This window comes from Bos taurus, chromosome 19 (genome assembly GCF_002263795.3).
Source record: "Bos taurus isolate L1 Dominette 01449 registration number 42190680 breed Hereford chromosome 19, ARS-UCD2.0, whole genome shotgun sequence".
Taxonomy (NCBI): Eukaryota; Metazoa; Chordata; class Mammalia; order Artiodactyla; family Bovidae; genus Bos; species Bos taurus.
In genome coordinates, this window is record NC_037346.1 from 27,993,772 (window position 1) to 28,021,516 (window position 27,745).

At 44.8% G+C, this 27,745-nt stretch overlaps 2 protein-coding genes and 1 pseudogene across 10 annotated transcripts in view; 1 reads left to right on the plus strand and 2 right to left on the minus strand.

The window, feature by feature from the left end:
* Positions 1 to 27,745, plus strand: part of NDEL1 (nudE neurodevelopment protein 1 like 1) — an 83,350-nt gene that overhangs the window by 14,350 nt on the left and 41,255 nt on the right. For 3 of the 7 annotated variants that reach the window (XM_010816014.4, XM_005220341.5, XM_005220342.5), the window contains exon 1: positions 26,218 to 26,369. The gene's annotated coding sequence lies outside the window, so the exon portion shown is untranslated. Of the gene's footprint in view, positions 1 to 10,235; positions 10,327 to 26,185; positions 26,370 to 26,882; positions 26,966 to 27,745 lie in introns of those variants that run through there. The other 4 variants (XM_024979908.2, XM_005220339.5, NM_001191246.5 and 1 more) reach the window with 4 other exon arrangements.
* On the minus strand, positions 1,057 to 26,752 carry LOC132343041 (basic proline-rich protein). Of its 3 annotated transcripts, XR_009491700.1 has the most exons (3): positions 26,046 to 26,105; positions 25,749 to 25,810; positions 1,057 to 1,918 (listed from the first exon to the last, which is right to left on the minus strand). XR_009491700.1 is itself a non-coding variant. In XM_059878500.1 (2 exons), exon 1 carries the CDS (start codon positions 26,750 to 26,752, stop codon positions 26,075 to 26,077), a length of 678 nt encoding a protein of 225 aa, XP_059734483.1. In that variant the 3' UTR covers positions 1,057 to 1,918; positions 26,046 to 26,074. The 3 variants fall into 3 exon arrangements, 1 of the variants encoding a protein (XP_059734483.1); XR_009491699.1 differs by having other exon boundaries at positions 25,749 to 26,752; XM_059878500.1 differs by lacking the exon at positions 25,749 to 25,810 and having other exon boundaries at positions 26,046 to 26,752.
* Positions 1,925 to 26,105, minus strand: LOC132343042 (ubiquitin-conjugating enzyme E2 B-like; annotated as a pseudogene).

Here is a 27,745-nt window from a genome sequence, read left to right on the forward strand (position 1 = left end):
CCTTGCCCTGGGCCATCTCAAGCCACGCAGCATAGCCGCAGGGCTGGCTTCTAGTTCAGATCCCTTGAGGCCTTGGGTTTCTGGGGCTCTGTGATTTTTTTCCTGCCTTTTTTTGTCTGGCTGCAATGCCTTTCTTCCTCATCACTTCCCCGCTGGCATCTTTAAGACCTTGAAGGAGGAGTTCCTAATTCATCTCTGTTGACTGTAGCACAGGGTCTTGTGTCTGGCAATAGTGTTTAATAAGTCAGTGTTTGTGAAATGAATAAATCCAACTTCTCAAGCCTAGCTTATGTGCATGAGGTGTGTGTGTGTGTGTGTGCACGCCTGCACATGAGTGTGTGAAGTTTAGGCAATCAAGTCATTTATCTTCTATTTTTTTTAATAGTTTTATATATTTATTGGCTGCACAGGGTCTTCCTTGCTGCCTGGGCTTTTCTCTGGTTGCACAGAGTGGGTGCTGCTCTAGTTGCCATGCTCGGGCTTCTTGTTGCTGTGGCTTCTCTTGTTGCAGAGCACAGGCTCTAGAGCACAGGTTCAATAGTTGTGGTGCACAGGCTTGGGCTTAGTAGCTCCATGACATGTGGGATCTTCCTGCACCAGGTATCGAACCAGTATCTCCTGCACTGGCAGGCAGGCAGATTCTTTACCACTGAGCCACCAGGGAAGCCCCTACCTTCTATTCTAATGGCTTTTGGAATCCACACCAAAATTCTCCCCACCCCCTCAAGTCATAATAGATTGAGAACTTCCGGTCTGGCTGGAGATGGGAGGATGAGCTCACCACTGGGTTAGAGCCTTACTTAGGCACTGTACACCAATGTTGTCTTTGAAAAAGCCTGATCTCTGGCAGATTCTCCAGGAGGTGAGTCTGGGAAGGGGAGGGAGGATGGGCTAGGAAAGAAGGAGGGACAAGTGATGGAATCGGAGGTTTTTAAAGAAGAAATCCCCCAGGGAAAACTTAATCTAATGGTTTGTCTTGGTAATTTTTGCCACATCAAAATATTGCATGTACAACTGTTGATTTTTCTTAAAAACAAAAATAACAAATAGGAGCCATATTTTAAACATAAATATTTACTCTCACCTCAATCTGAGCATCCATACTGTGAAATCACAGGTCTGATGTTCTAATCATATTTTTAATAAACAGCAATATGAATACATACTAAGTAAAAAAAAGATTCACTTGGGTACCACCGGAAGTGGTGGCATGCATAGGCCTCTGAACACGCTGATCTGAGACGTGCACGGACCTTTGCACACCCTGATCTGAAACGTATGAATGAGGATGACGACCCTGGGAGCTGCAGAGGCTCAGGATGGTCTCAGAGCTGAGAGAGTCCACTTCAGGACTCTTGAAGGCTGAGCCCAAGGCTGGTTTCAGTGCTTGACAGCCCACTGGCCGGGAAGCCACAGAGTGGGATCAACCAAAAGAATCCTGCGCAAAGGAGAAAACTAGCTTGGACTTGAGGATGAAACTGGCAAGGACCGACGGTGACTCGAGGGTGCCGCGGGCTGCGGGAGGAGGCCGAAGGGAGCAGGGGTGGGGCACCGGGAGAGCAGGAAGGCTGAGTCAGGTCCCAGTCGCGTACGAGCCGGCGTGGATTGCGTCCTGCAGCTAACTCACCTGGGCTGCGTGCGCCCCCGCCCCATTCCCTGCACCGTCGTAAAGCGCCGACCGCAGGGGCAGAGATGCTCTGGGACAGGTGGGGGAAGGGAAGCTAAAGATCCGGGAAGCTCGGAGATTTGGAGATTTGTTCGCCGGGAGGTTCGTGGAAGGGAAACTTCTCACTTCCTGGGGGTGGTGGCAGCTGCAGGAGAAAGACTGTTTGAAATCAGCTCTTTGTTGGAGGATTTTCTCAGCCTTCACTCTTCATCCGGAGCTGAATGCCTCCCAGACAGCTGAGAGTCCTCAGTGCTTGAGACAGGTAAGGCCAGGGTCGGGGAGGAAAAAAATCAGGAATCAGGAGAGGAAGAAAACAAATTTTTTTAAAAAATAAAAATAGCGATTAGTGTTGAAAAAAAGTGGAAATTTCGTAAAAGCACACATGAAAACATCAGCTTTGTGCCACCTCTACAGATAAATATAAATACTTTGATGTTTATTTTTTCAGCTCCTATATATAATATATATGTAGCTATGCTAAAAATAATTATATATTATGTGTAATTATAGCATGTAATGATTTTAGAATAAGTGGACTCATACTGAATAAACACTTTTAGGACCTGATTTTTTCAGCATCTGAAAACTATTTTCTTTTACACCCTTATTTTGAATGGATTGTTGTTGTTCAGTTGCTGAGTTGTATCCGACTCTTTTGGACCCCATGGATTGCAGCATACCAGGTTTCCCTGTCCTTCACTATCTCTTGGAGTTTGCTCAAACTCATGTCCATTGAGTCGATGATATAGTCATTTAACTAATGTATCTATTGATTGATATTTAAGTTTCTAGTTTTCCCCTATTATAAAATTTTCTGTATAAGTGGGTTTTTTTTAATTGCAAAATCTTGGTTTTATTTCCTTTGTCAAACCTAAAAATAAACAGCCAGTTATATTGCTAGCAAAAAAAAAAGTTTTTGTTTTCTTTTTTCCAGAATAGTAGAGAAATTGCAATTTGGGGCAAGAAAGCTATAGCAAAAGTCATAGGCAAGTCCAACAAAGGAGAGGAATGTTACTTTGTAGAGCAAAAGGAGGCAGTTGGGAGGAGTTAATTTGAAGAAAGTCCATTGGGGGAAAAGAAGAGTCAGGCTGGTGGGCACTTCCCATTGGCTGGGCTGGTTGCTGGCCAAGGAAAATTCTTCCTATTGGGGTCTGTAATTGATGTGGAGTGGTAGCATGTGAGTTCTCCCTTCTGGCCACCCAACTTCATTTAATTAAGTTAATTAATTTAATAGCTTTTGGCTACACCACAGGGTATACAGGATCTTGGTTCCTTGATCAGGGATCCAACCCATGCCCCTTGTAGTGGAAGTGGGGAGTCTTAACCACTGGACCATCAGGGAAATCCCTCAGCTTCATTTTAAATGAGGTTTCCTGGGAATTCCTTGGCAGTCCAAAGGTTAGGACCTGAGTTTTTGCTGCTGAGGCCTTGCAGGCCAGCCAAAAAAAAAAAAAAAAGAGGTTTCCTTTCTTCTGTTTCACACTTTAAATAATTATTAGAAATGGAACTGAGGAGTCAAAGTATAATATAATTCAAAGACGTGGTAAAAATTGTCAAATTCCCTTTCATAAACTGTGCCAATTTAAACTTCCTCCAGTAGCATTTGAAATTGCCTCTTGTCTCACTCACCTTGCTTGGGTATTATAAATTGGTCTTTACCCCCACTGTCCCCAATACATTCAAGAAAGTAGATGGAGAACTGGAAACAATTTTTTTAGAAAGAACTAAGTAGAAATTCTAGAATCGAAAAATATAATTCCTTAAAAAAACCACAACTCTATAGATGAGTTTAACAACAGGTTACTATTTTTATTGTTGTTGTTGATTATTTTTTGGCCACACTGTGTGGCTTGTGGGATCTTAGTTCCCTGACCAGGGATTGAATCTGTGTCACAGCAGTGAAAGTGCTGAATCCCAACCACTGGACTGCCAGGGAATTCCCAGGTTAGACATAACAGAAGACAGGATTAGTAAACTGAAAGCTAAGTGGGCAGAAAATACTCAGTCTGAAGGATGGGACTGCGTTGGGGGGGAAAGATGGAAAATACAGAAAAGAGCATAAGAGAATATGGAATGTGATGTAAAGATCTAAATACATTTAATTTGACTCATTTAAGGAGAGTGACTTATTCAGAAGCAATAGATGAAGAGTTATGGATCACAAATTTTACAGTATTAGTGAAAGACATTAAACCACAGATTCAAGAAACTCTACAAATCTCCAGCAAAATAAATACCACCCCCCCAAAAAAAATCGCTACCTGACCACACTGTAGTAAAACTTCTGAAAACCAAAGTCAAAGATAATTTTGAAAAATTGAGAAGAAAAGACACATTACCTTCAGAGAAGCAAAATAATAACATCTCATTTTCAAGATAAATGATGCAATCCAAGAGAGGGTGCATGTCAAGAATACATGTTATAATCTTTTAAGGACTGAAAGAAAATAGCTGCCAATCTAGAATTTTATTCAGAGAAAAATATTCTTAAAAAATGTAGGTGGAGGGACTTCCCCGGTGGTCCAGAGGTTAAGACTGTGCACTTCCAATGCAGGGGGCAGGGTTTGATCCCCGTTCAAGGGAACTAAGATCCTACGTGCAGGGTGGCTTGGCCAAAAAAAAAAACAAAAAATGAAGGTGGAATGAAGAAGTTTACAACTGAAAATAGAATTCACTGCTGAAAGAGCTTCACTAAAAGTCCCTAAATAAACAAATGATAGTACTAAATAATGTTCTTTTTTTATTTTTAATTTTTATTGGGGGTAGAGGACGTTCTTTAGGCAGAATGAAAATGATACCCGTGGAAGCAAAATCATACAGGAATGAATGAATGACAGGAGGGAAATGAGTGGGGAAAATCCATGAGTGTTGATTGCATAAAATAAAAATAATATCTTTAGAGTTTAAAAATTCATAAAAATTATAATACTTGATGAAAATAGAAAGCAGGAGGAGGATAAATGGAGTTAAATTGTAATATTCTTGCATTATTCTGGGAATGGGATTGCTTGATAACCATTAAAATGATAGTGTACTAAAAATAATAAAACTATAATTAGGATAATGGAAAAAGCAATAATTTTTAAAATCTAATTCAAAAGAAGGTAAGAAAGGTTTAAAATAGGGACATTTCTTTAAAATGTCTTTGACTAATGGTATTTCTTCTGTTATGAGCTTACCTATATCTTTTGCATAATACTCTGTTTAGATATTTTCCTTCTGTGATTGACTTTAGATGGATATAAACATAGGTAAATAGAAATATGTCCATGTGAATTCTTTCTTATACAGGTCAGTTTTAAATCTTTATGCCTTGTTTATAACTCTAAGGTCTCGGTTTCTCCACTTGCTTTAATGTTATTGAAAACAGAAATGGTCAAGTCTTAGGCTTTGCACCCCTGATGAGCTGAACTGAATTGAGGTCAAGGGACTAAGCAAACATGAAGTGCTGTATTGCTGTCATTTAGACAGCAAGGAGGAGAAGGCAATGGCACCCCACTCCAGTACTTTTGCCTAGAAAATCCCATGGACGGAGGAGCCTGGTAGGCTGCAGTCCATGGGGTCGCTAGAGTCTGATACGACTGAGCGACTTCACTTTCACTTTTCACTTTCATGCATTGGAGAAGGAAATGGCAACCCACTCCAGCGTTCTTGCCTGGAGAATCCCGGGTACGGGGGAGCCTGGTGGGCTGCCGTCTCTGGGGTCGCACAGAGTCGGACACGACTGAAGCGACTTAGCAGCAGCAGCAGACAGCAAGGAGTTATCTGAATCAGTTACAAGAATAACGAATGGTGAGTGTTGAAGGGTAAAGAAGGAAGAGAAATAAACTGCTGGGAAAAACTACAGAAGTCCCAAAGAGAAGGTTTAGCCCCTGCAGACAAGTAGCCGCCGCTCTGGGATGGGATGCCTGGAGCAGAAACTTGTGATGCATAGCTTAGCATGACCAGAAGGTGGCGCTCTAAAGCCATCCGATTGCTCTCTGAACTTCCAAAGTTGAGATTTTGCTTGAGGACCTAGAAAGCGGAAACTGAGGCGGGGAGGGCCCCAGAGCCCTAAATTTTTGTCTCTGTTCTTTCTCTAGAGGCAAACCCCCCCAGATCTAGAGCCCTGCTGGGTTCTTTGTCTATACTTATTTTGCTTGTGGGTCTGTGTCTTGCGCTACCCATTCAATTCAATTTGGACCAAGGCTAAAATCTTGAAGAGCAAACCAATAACCAGGTTCTCTTGTGAAAATGCAAATTCTAATTCAGTGGGACTGGGGTGGGGCCTGAGGCTCTGCATTTCCAGTCAGCCCTCTGGTGATGACTCAGGCTCAGTATTTCCAAAACTTTGAACAGGCTAACTACAAAACTCCCTTCTCTGTGAGACATAGAGGTGGGAGAGTTTATAGCTTCCTGAAATAAAATCCCACTGAAATGCCTTCAAGTTAAAGTTGGGCCAGTTGTGTGACCTCTTTGGGGCTCAGTTTCCTCATCTGTAAAATGGGAATAGCAACAGCCTTTACTTGGAGAGATATTTGAGGGTTAAAGCAGGATATTATATGTAAATCACTTAGCACACAGGAATTCTCTGCAGTGGACACACCGATTCCACTGCAGAGGGTGTAGGTTCGATCCCTGTTGGGGGAGGTAAGATTCCATGAGCTGTGCATTGCGTCCAAAACAAAACACACTAAGCACAGAGCCTGGCACCCAGTAAGCCTCAACAAGACCTGGGCTATACTAAGAGAAATGTGGAGGTGGGCAGACTTGGTGGGGTGGTAAGTTGGAGGGAACAAGAGGTGAGGGGCAAGGACTTCCCTGCTAGTCCAGTGGTTAAGAATCCTTGTAATGCTAGGGAATAGGGTTTGATCCTTGGTTAAGGAATTATCACTTCATGGCAAATATATGGGAAAACAGTGGAAACAGTGACAGACTTCATTTTCTTGGGCTCCAAAATCACTGCAGATGGTGACTGCAGCTACTAAATTAAAAGACGCTTGCTTCTTGGAAGAAAAGCTATGACAAATCTAGACAGCATATTAAAAAGCAGACATTACTTTGCCAACAAAGGTTCGTCTAGTCGATGCTATGGTTTTTCCAGTGGTCATGTATGGATGTGAGAGTTGGAACATAAAGAAGGCTGAATGCTGAAGAAATGATGCTTTTGAACTGTGGTGTTGGAGAAGACTCTTGAGAGTCCCTTGGACAGCAAGGAGATCCAACCAATACATCCTAAAGGAAATCAATCCTGAATATTCATTGCAAGGACTGATGCCGAAGCTGAAGCCTCAGTACTTTGGCCACCTGATGTGAAGAGCTGACTCACTGGAAAAGCCCCAGATGCTGGGAAAGATTAAAGGCAGGAGGAGAAGGGGATGACAGAGGACAAGATGGCTAGATGGCATCAGTGACTCAATGGACATGAGTTTGAGCAAGCTCCGGGAGATGGTGAAGGACAAGGAAGCCTGGCATGCTGCAGTTCATGGGGTCGCAAAGAGTTGGACATGACTAAGTGACTGAACAACAACAGGGAACTAAGATCCCACATGCCATGGAGCAACTAAGCCTGTGAGCCTCAACTGAGAATCCTTGCACCACAATGAAAGATCCCATGTGCTGCAACTAAGACCTGATTCAACAACAACAAAAAAAGAAGTTAAAAAAAAAAAGAGGTGAGGGGCGATCCTTACAATGTCATCTCAGCTATCAAGATATCTGTCATCTGAAGAAAAGGGGACCAGGGAGCTGAGGACAGAAAGCCAGGAGGAGGGCTGCTCTCCCAATCAGGTGGCAAACCTTAGGCTGCTTTTGAGGGAGATTTATGTATTTTGCAAGCTACCCAGGCTTTCTTCTAGAGATGAGGGCAGGAGCAGGATTTCCAGGCAGCTCGAGCTACAGCATTCAGCATCTTCCCCCACTTCACATCTTTAGTGCTTTTAGGGATTGTGAGAGGAGCTAAGAGGAGCCAAGGATCACCCAGGTCCTGCCTTCCTGCAAGGCTTTGCCACAGCCTGCAAAACTGTTGCTATGGTGACCTCAGCCCAGGTGCAGGAGTTTACCAGAATGCTTTAAATAGGTTGGTGTTACCATAGCATCTTTTTTTTTTTTTGCACTGAAGATACATATTTTAACAGCTTTACATGTAATATTCATATATAAAAAAACTTCAAGTGCTTTCAATTTAAAAAAATCTTAAAAATTCCAAAATAAGGCATTTAATATTTGAAAAAAGTACAGATGTACAAAATGTTATTCTGTCATGAAAGCTCCACACCAACATTATACACTTGGGAAAAAATACAAATAGAATATATTACAAATTTATGTAAGCAATAACTTAGTTCATACCATGCAACAAAAAGTACATTCATCGATACACAAGCTTTTGTATGTTCTAAATTGAAGGGCTTTTTCCCCCCTGCAGAATCCTTAAAACCGGTGGCACCTGAAATATGTTAGCCTTTCTACTGAGAGGTAAATTACAATGATGAAGAAGATTAACAGACCATTTGTGTATTATGAATCATTCCAGCCTTATTCAACAATGGCCAAAACTTTCTCATATTCTCATTTGTTTTCCTGATAAAGCTGTGCTGCCTGATTATTGGCTGGACTATTTGGATTTAGTTCATCCAGCAGAGACTAAATTGGTGTTAAGATAGAAGGTCGGACTCCACCAATTCTGAAGGATATCTAAACACCTAACAGTTGGCATTTTATTTGGATATTCTTCAGAAAATTTTATTACTAGTTTAAAAGTACCATCTTCAAAGAGTGTCCCTTCTGGTCCAAATATAACTGCATTGCACTGCAAGATGTTTTCAGATGGTGAGCTACTGACACCCACAGGTGAGTCCTCTTACCATCAACTGAAGTCCTGCATAAGCCTCCTGTAGGCTGGAGACACGGAGAAGGCAATGGCAACCCACTCCAGTACTCTTGCCTCTGAAAATCCCATGGGCGGAGGAGCCTGGTAGGCTGCAGTCCATGGGGTCGTGAAGAGTCGGACACGACTGAGCGACTTCCCTTTCACTTTTCACTTTCATGCATTGGAGAAGGAAATGGCAACCCACTCCAGTATTCTTGCCTGGAGAATCCCAGGGATGGGGAAGCCTGGTGGGCTGCCATCTATGGGGTCGCACAGAGTCCGATACGACTGAAGTGACTTAACAGCAGCAGCAGCCCCAGGCTGGAGACAACATGCTCCTGAGCTGCCCTGAGGTCAGTCTGAAACCTTCATAGCATCTTAAAAGCCCATGAACATTTATGGACTAACTTCCAGTGCTCTGGTAGATGCTCCTGGGGAAAGAGAGACAAATCTACGCAGCCCTTACCCTCCCTGGGTGACCTTGGGGAGATAAACAGCCCGATGGGAAGGAATTATCGGTGAAGGGCCTCAGTCGTAGTTCTTAACCGTGGTGCTTCTCCTACACTGTGGGACTTAGTGACACATTTGACCTGCAGCCACTGTGGAGGCAAGAAGTGACTCCAGACCAGGGTGGCCTGACCTGCCAAAAACTTAAGGAGTGGGTCAGATTTGGAGAGGCAGAAAGGAGGGGGGATGCCACAAACCACTGAAGGGAATGATTGGATGTATATGAAGCCAATTACACATGTTATCTCATTTAAGTCCAAACAACACCATGAGGTCAGTACTGGTGTTACCTCCATTTCATTTTGCAAAGACGAGACACAGAGACACACAGCAGCTCATTCAAGGTCTTGCCACCAAAAGTGGTAGGTGGAGGCTACCACTATCTGACTTCCCATTGTTTCTCTGAAGTGCCACATGTGTGCTTTGCCAGGTTCTGGGCATCTCCTGTGTGCTCAGTTGCACAGTCGTGTCTGACTCTTTTGCAATCCCATGGACTGTAGCCCACCATGCTCCTCTGTTCATGGAATTTTCCAGGCAAGAATACATGGGTTGTCATACCCTCCTCCAAGGGATCGTCCCAACTCAGGGATTGAACCTGAGCCTCCTGTGTCTTCTGCATTGCAGGTGGATTCTTTACGCAATGAGCCACTGGGGAAGCCCTACCCTTTATTTATTATTTTTGGCTGCACTAGGTCTTTGTTGCTGCACGTCTTTCTCTAGCTGTGAGCAGGGGCTACTCTCTTGTGGTCCACGCGCTTCTCTTTGCAGTGGCTTCTCTCGTTATGGAGCAGGGGCTCTAGGGCACTTAGTGTTTCAGCTCAGTAGTTGTGGAGCATGGGCTTAGTTGCCCTGGGGCATATGGGATCTTGGTTCGAGGACCAGGGATCGAACCTAGGTTGGCAGGTGGATTCTTACCACTGAATCAACAGGGATCCTGCATCTCCTACCCTTCATGTGGGAAAGCTCTCCTTCTTGCCTTTCCCCTCTAATACAGGGCTGGAGACAGACAAAGGGGAAGCTTGAAGTTCTGGCTAAAGAGTTAGGGCTTGAGTTTCTTTTTCTACTTCCTCAATGCTGAAGTCTTGCTCAACAGCAGCTGAGCAGTGGGGCTGCAAGGTTGCCTCACTTCTAGAAGGCCGGCCGCAGCCTTCCTGGCCCAAACCCACTTCCGGTCTTCGTGCCTCTTTTGTCACAAGGTGATTCTCACACTTCCTGTTGATTTCCACTTTGTTTCAGCTGCTTCAGCTCCAGCCACTTTGCGCTGCTGTTTATCTGATCTGCGGGGCCTGGGACACAGGACCAGGTATGTTGGGATGGTGGGGGCTGGGGGGGTCAGCTTGGATAAGGTCAGGGCCAGATCAGGGCCAGAGTGGGGGGCTCCTGGTGGACCCTTTCTGTTCATTGTGGGGGACTGTCAGAGGCTGGGGTCAGTTTGTGAAGTTGGTTATGTCCCTGTGAAGGATGGTACCAGGGGTGGCTTCCTGAAACCACATCATCTGACCTCTACCGCCCCTAAAATCTCATCACCTTGATTTGGATTGTGTGTTACATGAGCTGCCCAGGTAACATTTTTCTAGGCTGTAGAGAGAGCTTCTTGAGTTCTGACAGGCTTCTCTGGGATTGACTTTGACACAGCTGGTGTGATGCCTGAAAGTTTGCTGAGCTGACCAAGCTGGGGCTTGTGATTAAGTCTTGTCTCCTTGTCTTACTGATGGGCAATTCACTGTCCTCTGAACCTTTCTGGTCTACACAGTTCAAAAATGTCTCTGTTTTGTGGGATGTTGGTGATGCTTAAGCAGGACGATGACTGTGAAAGTGTTTTGTAAACTGTAAGATGGCATTCTCAGGGTGTGAGGTTACTTTCATTTTCTAAATGGAACTAGATACCTTTTTTTCCTGATAGTGGTAATTGGTGAAAATCTAAACAGAGAAAGGGAAAATTTTTACATAATTCCAGCCCCAGAGATTATTAGTGACACTGGTATATAAATTTCTACTTAAAAATTGAAATTTTTTATTTTGGTGAAATATACTGATTTAATGGACACGAACATGGGCAAACTCTGGGAGATGGTAAGGGACAGGAATGTCTGGTGTGCTGCAGTCCATGGGGTCACAAAGAGTTGGACACAACTGAGTGACTGAACAATAACAACAAAATATACATAAAATAAAAATTACTGTTTTTAAGCATACAGTTTAGTGGCATTAAGTACATTCACGGTGACATGCACCCATCACCAAGATCCATCTCCAGATTTTTCTTCTTCTTCTCCAAGTGAAACTTTGTACCCATTAAACAGTATCTCCCTAGTCTTCCCCACCCCCAGTCTCTGGCAACTACCACTCTACTCTCTCTTGAATGGACCTATACAGTATTTGTCCTTTGATGGCTGGCTTATTTCACATAGTGTAATGTCTTCAAGGTTCATGCATGTTGTAGCAGGTGTCAGAATTTCCTTCCTTTTTTAAGGCTGAAAAATATTCCATTGTCTATAGACACCACATTTTGTTTATATTATCTGCTGATGGACAGGATTGCTTCCACCTTTTGGTTATTGTAAATAATGCTGCTGTGAATACGAGTGTACAGATGTCTACTTGAGTCCTTGCTTTTAATTCTTTTTCGTATATACTCACAAATGGATTTGCTGGATCATATGGTAATTCTGTGTTTGCTTTTTTGAGGAACTTTCAGAATGTTTTCCATAGTGGCTGTACCATTTTGGAGTCCTACCAGCAATGCACAAGGGTTCCAATTTCTCTACATCCTTACCAACACTTATGTTCTGGTGGTTGTTTTCTTCCTCCCGGTGGGTGCGGTATCTCATTGTAGTTTTGATTTGTGTTTCCCTGATGATTAGTGACGTAGAGCTCCTTTTCATGTACTTGTTAGCCATCTGTATACTTCTTTGGAGAAATATCTGTTCAAGTTCTTGGCCCATTTTTAAATCGAGTTGTTTGGTATTTTTGTTACTGAGTTGTAGTAGTGGTAGTTGTAGTAGTTCTTTATATATTCTGGAAATTAACTAGACTTCTAAAACAATATTTCTTGTGTCAAACTGTATTTACTGTTCTCTAACCATTGTACAAAAAAGATCTTCACAACCCAGATAATCACGATGGTGTGATCACTGACCTAGAGCCAGACATCCTGGAATGTGAAGTCAAGTGGGCCTTATAAAGCATCACTATGAACAAAGCTAGTGGAGGTGATGGAATTCCAGTTGAGCTATTCCAAATCCTGAAAGATGATGCTGTGAAAGTGCTGCACTCAATATGCAAGCAAATTTGGAAAACTCAGCAGTGGCCACAGGACTTGAAAAGGTCAGTTTTCATTCCAATCCCAAAGAAAGGCAATGCCAAAGAATGCTCAAACTACTGCACAATTGCACTCATCTCACACGCTAGTAAAGTAATGCTCAAAATTCTCCAAGCCAGGCTTCAGCAATACATGAACCGTGAATTTCCTGATGTTCAAGCTGGTTTTAGAAAAGGCAGAGGAACCAGAGATCAAATTGCCAACATCTGCTGGATCATGGAAAAAGCAAGAGAGTTCCAGAAAAACATCTATTTCTGCTTTATTGACTGTGCCAAAGCCTTTGACTGTGTGGATCACAATAAACTGGAAAATTCTGAAAGAGATGGGAATACCAGAGCACCTGACCTGCCTCTTGAGAAATCTGTATGCAGGTCAGGAAGCAACAGTTAGAACTGGACATGGAACAACAGACTGGTTCCAAATAGGAAAAGGAGTACGTCAAGGCTATATATTGTCACCCTGCTTATTTAACTTATATGCAGAGTACATCATGAGACATGCTGGGCTGGAGGAAGCACAAGCTGGAATCAAGATTGCAGGGAGAAATATCAATAACTTCAGATATGGAGATGACACCACCCTTATGGCAGAAAGTGAAGAGGAACTCAAAAGCCTCTTGATGAAAGTAAAAGTGGAGAGTGAAAAAGTTGGCTTAAAGCTCAACATTCAGAAAATGAAGATCATGGCATCCAGTCCCATCACTTCATGGGAAATAGATGGGGAAACAGTGGAAACAGTGTCAGACTTTATTTTTCTGGGCTCCAAAATCACTGCAGATGGTGACTGCAGCCATGAAATTAAAAGACGCTTACTCCTTGGAAGGAAAGTTATGACCAACCTAGATAGCATATTCAAAAGCAGAGACATTACTTTGCCAACAAAGGTCTGTCTAGTCAAGGCTATGGTTTTTCCTGTGGTCATGTATGGATGTGAGAGTTGGACTGTGAAGAAGGCTGAGTGCCTAAGAATTGATGCTTTTGAACTGTGGTGTTGGAGAAGACTCTTGAGAGTCCCTTGGACTGCAAGGAGATCCAACCAGTCCATTCTGAAGGAGATCAGCCCTGGGATTTCTTTGGAAGGAATGATGCTGAAGCTGAAACTCCAGTACTTTGGCCACCTCATGCGAAGAGTTGACTCATTGGAAAAGACTCTGATGCTGGGAGGGGTTGGGGGCAGGAGGAGAAGGGGACGACAGAGGATGAGATGGCTGGATGGCATCACTGATTCGATGGATATGAGTCTGAGTGAACTCTGGGAGTTGGTGATGGACAGGGAGGCCTGGCGTGCTGCGATTCAAGGGGGTCGCAAAGAGTCGGACATGACTGAGCGACTGAACTGAACCATTTTTAAACTTATTTTTTATTGGCTGTGCTGGGTCTTTGCCGCCTGTGAGCTTTTCTCTAGTTTTGGGAAGTGAGGGCTACTCTTCTTTGTGGTGCTCGTGATTCTCATTGCAGTGGCTTCTCTCGTTGCAGAGCACGGGCTGTAGGGCACGTGGGCTTCAGTAGTTGTGGTGTGTGGGTTCAATAGTTAGTGGTCACCCGGCTCTAGAGCATAGGCTCAATATTTGTTGTGTGCAGACTTAGTTGCTCTGTAGCATGTGAGATCTTTCCGGATCAGGGATTCAACCTGAGTCTCCTATACTGGCAGGCAGATTCTTTACCACTGAGCCACCAGAGAAGCCCTCTTTTTTTCACTTAGTATCACTTGAGTATCATCTCATGTTAATTTATAAAATCTTCCTTGTCCTTCCTAACAGCTGTGTAGTATTCCAGTGCTTGGATTATACTGTGATTTATTAAATGAGTCTCCTGGGTGTTTAGGTTGTTTCCAGTTTATTGGCATAATGATAAAACAATGCTGCAGTAAACATCATTGAACATATGTCTTTGCATATTACTTCTATAATTTCCTTAGGATAAATCCTTAACAAGTTGAGTGGTGGGTAAAAGGTTATACATATATTCACAGTTTTAATTCATTTGTCCAGATTTCCTCTAATAAATGTCATACCATTTGTTTTACATTTCATATCCACTTTTATTAAGGCAATTACAAAGATTACATTGAAGAATAGCAATTCCTTGCCTCTTCTCCCCTCTTCCAAGTTCTCCCTACTACACACAACATTTCCAATTATTTTAGTTGTTTCTATTTCCAAATAAAGTGCCTGTATGACTAGTTTTTTCTGTTTTAGTTATCATCTATTGACTTTGTATTATGAAAGGTAAGAACACAGCACTCTTACTTGATCCACATTATTGCTCCCCAATCTTCCTGATGTGGTTAATCACATATTCATATAATATCCTTATTTCTCTAAAGATATTTATTAAAGTTCTTTCTCTTTCCAGCTGGTGTGTGTGTGTGTGTGTGTGTGTGTGTGTGTGTGTGTGTGTGTGTGTGTGTGTGTGTGTGTGTGGAGTTGGGGGCTTGGTGACTGTTGGACCAGGGAACTCGAAGCTGATTGGGGTGTGTGTGTGTGTGTGTGTGGAGTTGGGGGCTTGTTGACTGTTGGACCAGGGAACTCGAAGCTGATTGGTGTGTGTGTGTGTGTGTGTGGAGTTGGGGGCTTGGTGACTGTTGGACCAGGGAACTCGAAGCTGATTGGGGTGTGTGTGTGTGTGTGTGTGTGTGTGTGTGTGTGTGGAGTTGGGGGCTTGTTGACTGTTGGACCTCTCTGAGTGATCAAGTGGACAGGCCAGGTCATGTGGTTCTGTTGAGGAAAATTCTTTGATCTCCTGCCTGGAGGGCAGGCTGCCACCAGCATTCTTGGAGGGTCGGTAGGGGAAGGAAGCTGAGTTCTCATCATTTGATACACAGCCTTTGAAGAATCCTCCCTCCCTCTATCCACTTCCTTTTGTAGTGCAGTGACAGCCTAGCCCTCTGCTATGCCCAGGGTCCCCAGGTCTGGAGCTTCTCTGGTTTAATTTCGCCAGAGAAGGCTCCTCCTGCTGGGCCGGTGCTTTGGCTGGTCAACTGCCTGGGCTGTGCGGTCCAAGTGCTTTTGTAAACACACTGGTGCTTTCAACAGCCCTTCCTGTTTTCGGTCTTACCCCACTCTGCCTTCTGACGTAGCTGGTACCTCCAGTTCCTGGGCCTCTCTGCGGTTCACAGGCAGACCCCCACTTGCTTCCAGTTGGCATTCAGTTTCCAGCCTTCTCTGATACAATCTGTCAGCTGCCACTCACCAGTCTGCTCTCCCTCTTTCAAGATACTGTTGACATCTTGCCCTCTGTGGTCCTCTCCTGTACTCCGTCTTGGTGGGTTTCTGCCTTTTAAAATTTCCGTCCTGCCTTTTTTTGTGGCATTTCAAGAGGAAGAGGAGACATTTAGATTCAATCCATCATGGTAACTGCTATGGTTTATCGCATTTTTCACTCAGACCAGTGTTGTCTGAGAGTGTTGGCTTCCTCACACTGTATCAGCCCTGGATATTATCATTTATTTATTTACTTGGCTGCACCTCTCGACTTGAGGATCTTAGTTCCCCAATCAGGGACTGAACCCATGCCTCCTGCAGTGGAAGCACGTAGTCCTAACCACTGGACCACCAGGGAATTCCCCTATCATTTGGTTTAAGCTCTGCTAATCTGCTAAGCAAATGAACAGTATCGCCTTTGTCATTTTAATTTACATTTTAAAAGTTATTAATGAACCGATTGAGAGTCTTCTCACATGTTTACTGACCATTTGTATTTCTTCAGTGAACTACTTATTTGTGTTAATTGGTCATCTTTCTACTGGAGTAGGATAATTGTTAAATTGCTAGCATATGGCCAGCTCAGAAAAGAGGTTTGTGGTTGATTCCTTACTTTTCTGTATGTGCAATCTCAGAATACAGGCTTCAGAAAACAACAGTTCTTAATGACAATGTCAGCAATTTGAATTTTTTTCTCCTTTGGATTATGAAAGTAATCTGTGTTCACTGTAGAACATTTGGAAGATACAGATAAACACAAAAAAGAAAATATAAATCACCTAGAGATAGCTACTGGGGCTTCCCAGGTGGCGCCAGTGGTAAAGAGCCCGCCTGCCAATGCAGGAGACATAGGAGAAACAAGTTTGATCTCTGGGTCAGGAAGATCCACCGAAGGAGAGCATGGCAACCCACTCTAGTATTCTTGCCTGGAGCATGCCATGGACAGAGGAGCCTGGCAGGCTACAGTTCACGAGGTCACAAAGAGTTGGACGTGACTGAAGCGACTTAGCACACATGCATGCACGCACACACAGAGACAGCTACTAAACACATCTCTTTTTTCCCCCCTATAGATATATACTTATAAAAATGCAGTCATTTTATTTTGTATTTATGCTGTCGACTTACTAATCATAATTTGTTCTCATATTGTTATACAATGTTCTATGACAGTCATGGCTAGCCAGTCTTCCACCGTGTACAATCATTGAGTTTACTCAGTTCCCTTTGGACACTTAGGGTCTTACTGGCTTAAAATTTACATTAACAAGTTCCTCTTTTGATCATGACCCCACCTAACCTTGTTTTCCACTGACTATCTGCTTAGCAATCTCTTTTTTTCGTGGGGAAAGGATGAAGGTAAACTTTAATCTTTTTCTGGTTAAATTATGACTCATTCCAAATTAATGAATACAGACTTATGGAGATTTTCTAGCACTTTTTTTTCTGTAGGTCAGAGGGACAGATGGTGAAGGGTCGCCCTAGGATTCTCATTAGATTCCTCCACAGCTTTCAATTAGACAGAAAATGATGAGTGACAAAAGCACCAGGGAGGAGAGATGTATGCAATGATGAGAAAAAGAAATCGATCGGGCAGGCCTCTGAAAAAAATCATCCGAGAAATAACAGCTTACAAGAGAGAATCTGAAAAACAAACAAGCCTGAGAGCTGGGGAGCCAAATTCTGTCCCTGAGTCTGCCACTAGCTGTGTGCCTTTGGGCAGGTTGCTCAACCTCTCTGGTTTCCTCATTGGCATTCCTCATCTCAGGTTGATTTCTACGTTCTCTTGTGTCTTTTTAAGTACAGACTTTGTCACACTAGCTGTGTGACCCTGACCACTTGCTCAGCCTCTCTGGGATGTGGTGTTCTCATCCGTAAAGTGGGAACACTTACAGCTACTTCATAGCGTTGCTGTGAATGGATATGTGTAACCCACTCATCACAGGGCCTGTCCCAGATGAAGTATCTAATAAATGAAAGCTAATTTTATTGCATGTCAATCATTATGTAAGAGGAGGGCCATTATATCATCCCACACCCTGTGGATGGAAAGGACTCTGTCTTCTTAAAAGCCATTTCCAAGTCCAGTCAGCAGCTGGGACACAAGCCAAGGGGCACAGTACAAAGTCACCACCAGCACAGACCTCCCTTTGTAGCGTATCCTTCCCTGAGACCTGGATGCTGTCCAGATGTAGGTCAAGTAAACACCCTCTGCTCAGCACTGATAAGTAGGATGCATGAATGTTGGTCCACAGGGGAGGCAATAGGAAACCCCACTTTCCAAATATAAAATATCCGTGAGTGTAGCAGAAGGGGAACTGAGCCCTAAATGATATGAATCACCGAGGGAGGGATGCTATTAAGAAAAAGCTGACATCCTTTCAAGCTGTGATTAATGACCACAGAGACAGGAGGAAGAAGTCGTGGGTGTAGCCTTGCTCTTTGCTGCTGGTGACTTCTTGGACAAATTACCCTCTTCTGTAAAATCAGGAGGCTGGATTTTTGTTCCCCAAAGGACAGTCTGTGTACTACTGGTGGCACGCACAGTGATGTTATGTGGTACAGAGATAAACATTTGACATCTTGATAGTCGTGTATTTATGAAATAGTAGGGAAAATATGACTAGCCATCAACTCTAGGATTTCATAGATATTATTTTTATAAAGTTCATTATTTATTTTGTATTGGGGTGAAAGTGAAATTCCCTGACTCTTTGCGACCCCATAGATTATACAGTCCATACAGTGCATGGAATTCTCCAGGCCAGAATACTGGAGTGGGAAGCTGTTCCCTTCTCCAAGGGATCTTCCCAACCCAGGGATCAAACCCAGGCCTCCCACATTGCAGGCGGATTCTTTACCAGCTGAGCCACCAGGGAAGCCCTAAGTTCGTTTTTTAGAAAGTGGTCTGAATCAAAGAAAAATTCAAAGATGATATGCAGAAATGGCAAATATTGTGAAGGTGGTAACGTTGGAGCATGAGATGTGGTAGGCAGCATAAAAGCCCCCCAAAGATGTCTAGGTCCTAATCCTCAGAACCTGTGAGTATGTTACCTTTTATGGCAAAAGCACTTTGTGGTAGTGATTAAGGATTTAGAAATGAGATGATTCTGTCAAGAAAAGTTCTCCAGGGACCTTCACTGGTGAGCCAGCATTAGGAATCCTCCTTGCAATGCAGGGGATGGGGGTTCAACCTCTGGTGGAGGAGCTAAAATCCCGCATGCCATGGGGCAATTAAACCCACACCATGCCTAGAGAGTCTGTGAGCTACAGTGGAAAGACCCAGCATGACACCACAAAGATCTGGGTGCCACAACGAAGACCTAACACAGCCAGATAAATAAACAAAAGGTCTCTGATCTCCTGCCTAGAGGGTACAGGCTGGCATTCTGGGAGACCATCAGGGAAGGAAGCTGGGGTCTCATCATTTGACATTCAGCCTTTCAAGAATCCCATTCCTCTCTCTTGCTTCCTTTTATATTGCACTAACTTAGCCTGGCTCGAGCATGCCCAGTGGGGCTTCCCAGGTGGCTCAGTGGTAAAGAAACTGCCTGCCAGTGCAGGAGATGCAGGAGACACAGATGTCATCCCTGATCGGGAAGATCCCCTGGAGAAGGGAATGGCTGCCCACTCCAGTATTCTTGCCTGGAGAATCCCATGGACAGAGGAGCCTGGCAGGCTACAGTCTATGGGTTGCAAAGAGTGAGACATGACTGAGCTACTGAGCATAGTATGCCCAGTGTCCCAGGTCTGGAGCGTCTCTGGTTTAGTTTCCCCAGAGAATGAACTTCCTCTTCTTCCCACTGGGCTGGATTATCTGGATGGGCCCAATGTAATCAGAAAGGTTCTTATAAGAGGGAGGTGGAAGGAGTCTGTGATAACAGAAACAGCTGCTGGGGTGATGCGGCCATAAGCTAAGGAATGCTGTGGCTTCTAGAAGCTGGAAATGGCAAGGAACTGATTCTTCCTGGAGCCTCCAGAAGGGACCAGGCCTGCCAACACCTTGATGTTAGCCCCGAAAGTCTCACTTTGGACCTCTGACCTCCAGGACTGTAAGAGAATCAATGTGGGTTGTTTTAAGCACTAAGCTTGTGGTAATTTGTTACAGCAGCTTCAGGAAACGAATACAGCAGACATTAGATGCACTGGAAGGTGATTTAATCTGCAGGTTCAGCGATTCCCTGGACGCAGCAAAGGGATGTTGGCAGGAAGGAGAATGTCCTTGGTCACTGGCCCCCATCCATCTAGGACTGGGCTGGCCCTGCCATCACATTGGGCAAACTGGCCAAGGAGAGGGAGGGTCTGAGCGCCCCCAGGAGGGTGCTTGGCACCTGGAAGACAGGGTGGGTTCTGACTCACGGGAACTATCAACATTGTCATCTGGTCCAACCATCACATTTTACAGAAGAAATTGAGGCTCAGAGAAGGGAAGCAGAGTCACCTGTGATGGGGCTGATTTGGCAGAGAAGAACAAACACCTGAATTCCTGAGGTGCTGGGAGGGAGGAGTCGCAGGTGGGGCGGGGCTGGCGTCTCACACCAGGGTGGGGAGCCTGAGAAGGGGTGGGGCCTGCACCTTTGGCTGGGGGTGGAGGGTGGATCTTGCCACCCTTTGATCACCACCTCTGTGTCTGGGGCCTCTTTCACACTGCTTCCTCTAGCATCTTTTTATCAGGGTTTTAATAACCATCTGTCAACATAAGACTTTGGAAAGTTGTTGAAACAGCAAGATGCTTGAAGAAAGGGTTTCCTTGCTCCCCGCTTATCCTGCCCCCAGCACTTTAACGTCTCCTCTTCTGCCTGGCCTGCACCCCTCCTCATTTGCTTTTCATAGAAGAGACACTTCTACTGTAATTAATAGCAAACCTGGGATGTTTTATTTCTGCATTTAAGCATTTATGGATCAAAATTGGCCTCTGTGGTCAGGACTCTCCTGAGTAAAGCCTTTTCTGCTAATTTTGAGGGGAAAATATTTTTTCATGTAAAGGCCCCCAAGCCCCCTTGTAATCTTCAAAGAGGAGGGATTTCCCTGGAGGTCCAGAGGTTAAGCCTGTACCTTCCAATGCAGGGCATGCAGGTTTGATCCCTGGCTGGGGAGTGAAGATCCCACATGCCTTGAGGCCCAAGGGCAAAAAAAAAAGTAAAACAGAAGCAATATTGTAACACATTCAACAAAGACTTTAAAGATGGTCCATATAAAACAAGAGATCTTTAAAAAAAACAAGACAAACCCCCAAAGTGGACATCAAGGCCTGTGTTGTTTTTATACAGAAATAGATGAAAACTAATGTGAAATTTCTTCTGAGATCCCATGGGCTGTCATTTTACCATAATAGGTTGTAATGATAAATGGTCAAGGTATCATTCCCCTAACATTAGACAATGGTCACCAGGCAAGTGATCCCTGGAGAAGCAATCCTTACATTCCAGATTAGTTACGGTTGACATCCCAGGTGGTTCTACCAAAGTCCCAAATATCATTATGCTGTCAGTTAAAAGATGTGCAGAAGATACGGCATCGAAAAGATTGTAGGGGTGTTCCCTGGTGGCACAGTGGGTAAGAATCTACCTGTCAATGCAGGGGACACAGGTTCGATCCCTAATCCAGGAAGATTCCACATGCTGGGGAGCAACTAAGCCCGTGCGCCACAACTACTGAGCCTCTGCTCTAGAGCCTGTGAGCCGCAACTACTGAGCCCTTGAGCTCTAGGGCCTGTGCTCTGCAATAAGAGAAGCCATAGCAGTGAGAAGCCCGCGCACCACAATGAAGAGTAGCCCCTGCTCACAGCAACCGGAGAAAAGCCCACGTGCAGCAATGAAGACCCAGCGCAGGCAAAAAGAAAAAAAAAGTTTCCTTAAAAAAAAATAAATTGTAGGGTGGAAGCTTTACACCTGTGGAATCAACCCATTGTAGGGTGGAAGCTTTACACCTGTGGAATCAACCCATACGTACAGGAGAGAATAACATAGGGAGTCAGAGCGGAAGGACTTTTTTTTTGGCTGCACCACATGGCTTGTGGGATCTTAGTTCTCTGACCAGGGATTAAACTTGTGCCCACAGCAGAGGAAGAGTGGAGTCTTAACCACTGGACCACCAGGAAATTCCTAATTGCTCATTTTTTATTAGAGGAGTTTTTAAAGTTGAGAGTTCTAAATGATAAAAGTGCTCTGATGAAAGAAAAAAAATAGAGAAAGCAGAAGAGAGCAATGAAAATAACTTATTCACTGCAAGTTTTTTATTCTTCAACAAATGCTAAGAGCCTACCACATGCCAGGTGCTGTCTTAAATGCCATCCTAAATATAAAATATTGAAAAGCTCTGACTCCTTTTTTCTTCCTCAGTACTTATCACTGCCTGACGTGCTAATGTTTTTTAATTTTTGGTTTCCATTCTTTCTCTTCCCTAAGCTTGTTTTGTTGCCTGCTGTATCTCTGGGGCCTAGAACAGTGTCAGGCACTCAATTATATTCATTTAATGGTTGAATTAATGATCACTTATTCCTGGTAACTTTGACTCATTGGTTTACTGGTCATGGGAATTTGGGTGAATTGCCTGATGACAATCAGCTCAGGTTGCTGGTAAGAAACACTCCATTTTTCTTCCTAGCCCTGTCATTCCATTAGAATGGTTTGGGAGTAGGCAAAACTGGTGCCACCTTGTCTGTGCAAAGGTGTATGAGCAGATACTGCTTTTGTCTGGGGACAGTCACACTGTTTATGTAGGTGTGATGTTAACAGCCCTTGGCGTTGCCAGGTGTTAACCCAATTAGCAATTAACAGTGTTGTGCCAGGCTGTTCCATGGAGGCGGCTGTCACTCTGGGGTGTGGGTAGGGACCATGAAGGGTTGGGGTGGGGGACGGGGCTGACAGTGAAGACCGGCACTCAGGGGAGTGTAGGCTCTGAAGCCAGGAAGCCCAGGAGGCTATAGACAGTTCTGGAACGGGAGGAGTCTGCTATTCAGGTAGGCTTCTGGGGAAGAAATGGGGCAGCCCCAAGAAATTCATGGGGCACAGCAGGATCTCAGGTTCCACTAACAGGGGAAAGAGACTCTGGTGACATCAGTTCGTGCCCCTGGATGAGGACAAGGGTAGCTTTCCTTCCAGCTACCAGTAACGGGGGCAGCGCCCTGGGAGGAAGGCCTTTTGCAGGCTCAACCTAAATTGTCCTCATTTTTCACACCTGCAAGAGCCCTTTACAAGGCCCTCAGAGCGGGGACTCTACCTCCCCCCTGCCCTGCTCTGGCTAGGGCAGAAGCAGGCTGCATTTTCAGACATACCACGCAAGGGAAGGAATGGCAAGGAGGTTTGGAACCTAAACCCCTCATAGCAAATTCTCAGCATACCCATGTCCTGCCTTTCTGTTGACTTAACAGCCAAATTCTGATGGAAGCACTGATTGGGAGTCTGAGTTGCTTTGGATAATTGGTGAGCTCTGTTTGCTTAAGATGCTACCAAAGATGCAATAAAAGCAACAAATGGAATTTTCTTTTCCCTTTGGCACAGGGATACCCTAGGCTGAGCTGTTGATGGCTGGCTGGGTCAAGGGTTAGGGACCCACCAGAAGTGGGAATTTTAAAAAGTTATTTAAGAAAATATTTATTTGGCTGCATCAGGTCTTTTGTGGCATTCAAACTTAGTTGTGACATGTGGGATCTAGTTCCCTGACCAGGGATCAAACCCAGGCCCCCTGCATTGGGAACAGAGAGTCTTATCCACTGGATGACCAGGGAGGTCCCTAAAAAAATATTTTATTGAAGTATAGTTGATTTACAATGTTGTATTAATTTTTGCAGTACAGAAAAGTGATTCAGTTTTTTATATATATATATAATACATACATTCTGTTTCATAGTCTTTATGAAACCATTATGGCTTACCACAGGATATTGAGTGTAGTTTTCTGTGTTATACAATAGGACCTTGTTGTTTATCTGTTCTGTGTATATATGCAGTTTGCATCTGCTAATCCCGAACTCCTGCCTCCACCTTTTCTCCCCTTGGCAACCACATCTATTCTGTACATCTGTGAGTTTGTTTCTGTTTTGCAGATAAATTCATTTGTGTCATATTTCAGATTCCAGATATAAATGATATGATGTCTCTTTCTTACTTCACTTAGTGTGATAATCTCTAGGTCCATCCATGTTGCTGCAAATGGCATTATTTCATTCTTTTTTATGCCTGAGTAATATTCCATTGTATGTGTGCCTGCATAGATCTATACATAGATCTCTCTCTCTATATCCAGATTATATCTAGATATCTATCTCTACATATCTAGATATATATACCATCCCTCCTTTATCCATTCATCTATTGATAGACATTTAGCTTGTTTCCATGTCTTGACTATTGTGAACAGTGCTGTTAGGAACATAGGAGTGCATAGAAGTAGGCATTTAAAAAAATTAGTTTTTGGGTTTTCATTGCTACACATGGGCTTTCTCTAGCTGAAGCTAGCAGGGCCTACTCTCTAGTTGCAGTGCATGGTCTTCTTATTGCCTTGGCTTCTTCTGTGGGGCACGGCCTCTAGGGCATGAGGGCTTCAGAAGCTGCCCTGCAGCATGTAGCACAGGGATCAGAACTGTGCCTCCTGCATTGGCAGGTGGATTCGTAACCACTGGATCACCAGGGAAGCCCTGAAGTGGGCATTTTTGAATCAAACATGGACTGGTTATTCCTTATCTTGGAAGGGTAAATTTACCATTTGGGTCCAGGCTGGGTGGGAGGGGCAGTGGCCTTGGAAGATGATGCCAACACTTTCTGCAGGGCCTGGCCTGCCATTAGGTGACTCAGTGTGTTTCCCAGGACTTCAGCCAGGGACCAGAGTTGCAGCCTTTATTTTTTCCTCTTGGGGTGGGACTTGTCTGTCTTGGCACCAGATCTGCAGGAAGGCCTCCCTGCTTACTCACCTCTGGGGCTCTGCTTTCCTGGCTGGGGCTGTGCTCTGGAGGATGAGATCATAGGCTTCTGTGATGTCCCAGGTCACTGGGCGTGGACTGAGACCTGTTTGGGTTTAAACCTCAGCTCCCCTCGGCCTCAGTTTTCCAACATATAAAATGGATGTAATAATTTCAGTCTCACAAGCTGCTTGTGAGGAGATGTATGTAAAGCTTTCAGCACAGTTCTCTAGCCCAATAAATGGTAGTTATTAATAGCCCTCTTTTTTTTTTTTGGCTGTGCCACATGGCATGTGGGATCTTAGTTCTCCGAGCAGGGACTGAACCCGTGCCCCTCCAGTGGAAGGGCAGGGTCTTACCGACTGAACCGCCAGGAAGTCCCAATAACCCCCCTTCTTTAGTGGAAGTACAGTAGTGGTTAACAGTCTGGTTTCTAGAGTTAGACAATCCAGACTAGGTGGGTTTGAACCTTAAGTCCTCTTTTTATCTAGCTGAGTGACCTTGGGCAATTCCATCTTGCTGAGTCTCGATTTCCTCTTGGTAAACTGGGAGTAATAACGGTCCCTATATCATGGGGTCATTGTTAAGAATTAAATTATGCAAGCTAAGCATTTAACACAATTGCCAGTATATACAAACGGTAGAACAAAAGCAAACTAGTCTTATTATCATGAGCTTTTCAGAATCTAGTTCAAGGTGTCAGCTTTCCTACAACCCCATTAATTATTTCTTTGATTTTCACTGACTTGGATACCTCTTATAATCTATCTTGCGCTGTTCCTGTTTATGTCCATGCCCTCAAAAATATAACTGAACCTCTCAGGCTCACCTTGTTCTCACCTTGAAATCTGTCTTACACATCACTGTGTCCAAAAACCTCATATACCCAATCCCAAGAGCGCTGACATCACAGAGAATTATGTTGTACATTACACAGCAAAAAGTTCCAAAAATTGTCTTTAAAAACAGCTCTATTCAAGTTTCCCCTCCCTAAGCAGATACCCATCATTCTCCTTCTGAGCTGGTTCCTTTCCCCTCTCTTCCTTCTCCAAGTCTCCTGGGGGGAATATGTATAAATGAAATGGACTCCATTAGTTGGAGGTCCTACGGGAATGAACACACACACACACACACACACTTACATAAATATACGCTTAGGTATATAAAATATACAAGTGGAAATATGTGTATTTCCTTGGTGCCCTCAACGAGTTCAATCAACAAATATTTGAACGCCCACATGGCACCAAGTTATCTTCTGGGAGACAAAAGGAATGAGGTTCCGATTCTCATGGAACTTACGTTTTACTGGAGAAAGACAAGAAGTAGTATAAAATTTCAGCTAATTTCAGCTAGCGGGATTGCTGTAAAAACAACACAGGTCTTTGTCAGAGTGATGGGGACTAGGATACGCCTGGTATTCTACTGCGTGGTGGAGGTGACGCGGAGGTGAAATCTTATTATATATGGGAACACTGAAACAGTCACTTGCGGGACTCGGTTAGTGGCTGAAGATGGGGAAGCAGGTTGTCACCCACGGTGATGCCACTTTCCCGAACTCAGAGCCTTTCCAGGATACCGCGAAGGTCGCAAACTCACCTGCGCAGACGGCCGCCGCCTGTTTAACGTCAGCCCGTCGGGCCTGGCCCGGCCCCCTGTGACGCCATTCTCCCGACAGCCCCGCCCAGGCCGCCCTTACGCTCGCGCGCATGCTCAGAACCCCGCCCCCGTGCGTCACAGAATGGCCTCGGACACCCAGGCAGCCCCTGACGTGTCGGGGAGGAGCCGGGCGCGGAGGTACGCGGAGTGGAGCTCAGGGCTGCGGAGGGGAGCGGAGCTGAACGTCTGGGCGGGCCTGGCCTGGCCAGCAGAGCGGAGACGTCGGTCGAGCGGCGGCGAACATGCGCTTTTGACACATTGGAGGTGAGTCTGCGGTGCGGGGCCGCTCCGGAGGGCGCCGGGCCAAGCCGGCTACGCCTTAGGCCTGTCCCTGGGGAGCCTGCCAGCCCGGAGGCTGTGTCCGGGGCCGGGCCGGGCCTGGGTTCCGGGGCGGCCAGTCCGGGGGTAACTGTTCCAACCGCTTTAACTGCCCCTTCCACGCCCTGGTCCGAGGTGTGGCCCACCGGGGGCGCCTGGAAGGAAGCGAGCCGGGCGGTCTCGGGAGGATGTGCCCGCGTCCGGGGGAGGGGTGAGAGGTGGCGGGGACGGAGGCCGGGACGTGGCACCGTGGGCCCGGGCTCTGGTGGCGCAAGGAGCGGCTCCGTTGAAGGTGGCAGCGGCGAGCCCAGCCCGCCCCCCTCCCCCATCCCTTCATCAGGGAAGGTGGTTCGGAGCCGGGTTGGATTTTGAACTCTCCTCGCCTCTTTTCCGCGGGGGGTCGAGGGCAGAAGTTGCCCACCTTTGGCTCCGCTGGCTTTCTGACTGTCCGCCTTAAACTGCGGACACTTCTGGAGTTCAGAAACGTGTCACCAAACGGGTTCGGACTGCTTGTGGTCACCTCTTTTTTTCCCCCCGCATTGGTAAGCAACAAAGTAATCTTAAGTTTGCTGAGGAATTGAGGATTCTTTCAGTGCTGATAATTTCATTACGTTTCTGTAGCGCCTTCACAGAACACTCTTGCTCTTTTGTAACCTCGTCACCTAGTTTTAGTGGTTGTGCCTGGTTCTCATATTGGTTCTCATTTGACGGATGGGGGAATTGAGAACAGGTCGGGTGGGGGCTTAAGTGATTTCTACTGTGGACTCTCCCAACCTGTGAGGGGCTTCATGTGGTTCAGGATTTACGATTCCTGGCTTGGAGTTCTGGTTTCTTTTAGTGGGATTTTTCTACCTTTCTCAGGTAGAAAGCAAAGTAGAAAATCTGGCTTGCTAAAAATATACCAGAAGCTAGTAGATTTATTCAAATATTTTTGAGCAGACCCACCTAGGATAAGAACTGCTACTCAATTATAAGAGAAATTCTACGCTGAAACTTGTTCATGGTTGCTGGCTAATTATTTTGTCGGATGAGTTGTGTTGCTTTTTATCGGTTTATCAAATAGGGCACTGGCTTTGCTAAATCATGAAGTTGGTGAAGTAAAGCAGCATTAGATCATGTGTTGAAAAGAATCAAGGGGAACTAAGATACCTCTTCTGAATCTTTATTAAAGTTTAAAAGATCAGAAGGAACAGCAACAACAAAAAACCTTTGGCTAGTCCTAGTTGCAATTTGACCTGGCCCAGATAGAAATCTTAGGAAGCATTTGTTTTTTAGTTTTGTTTTGGCTTTTTAAATTAAACTGAAATTGGATGAGGAACACT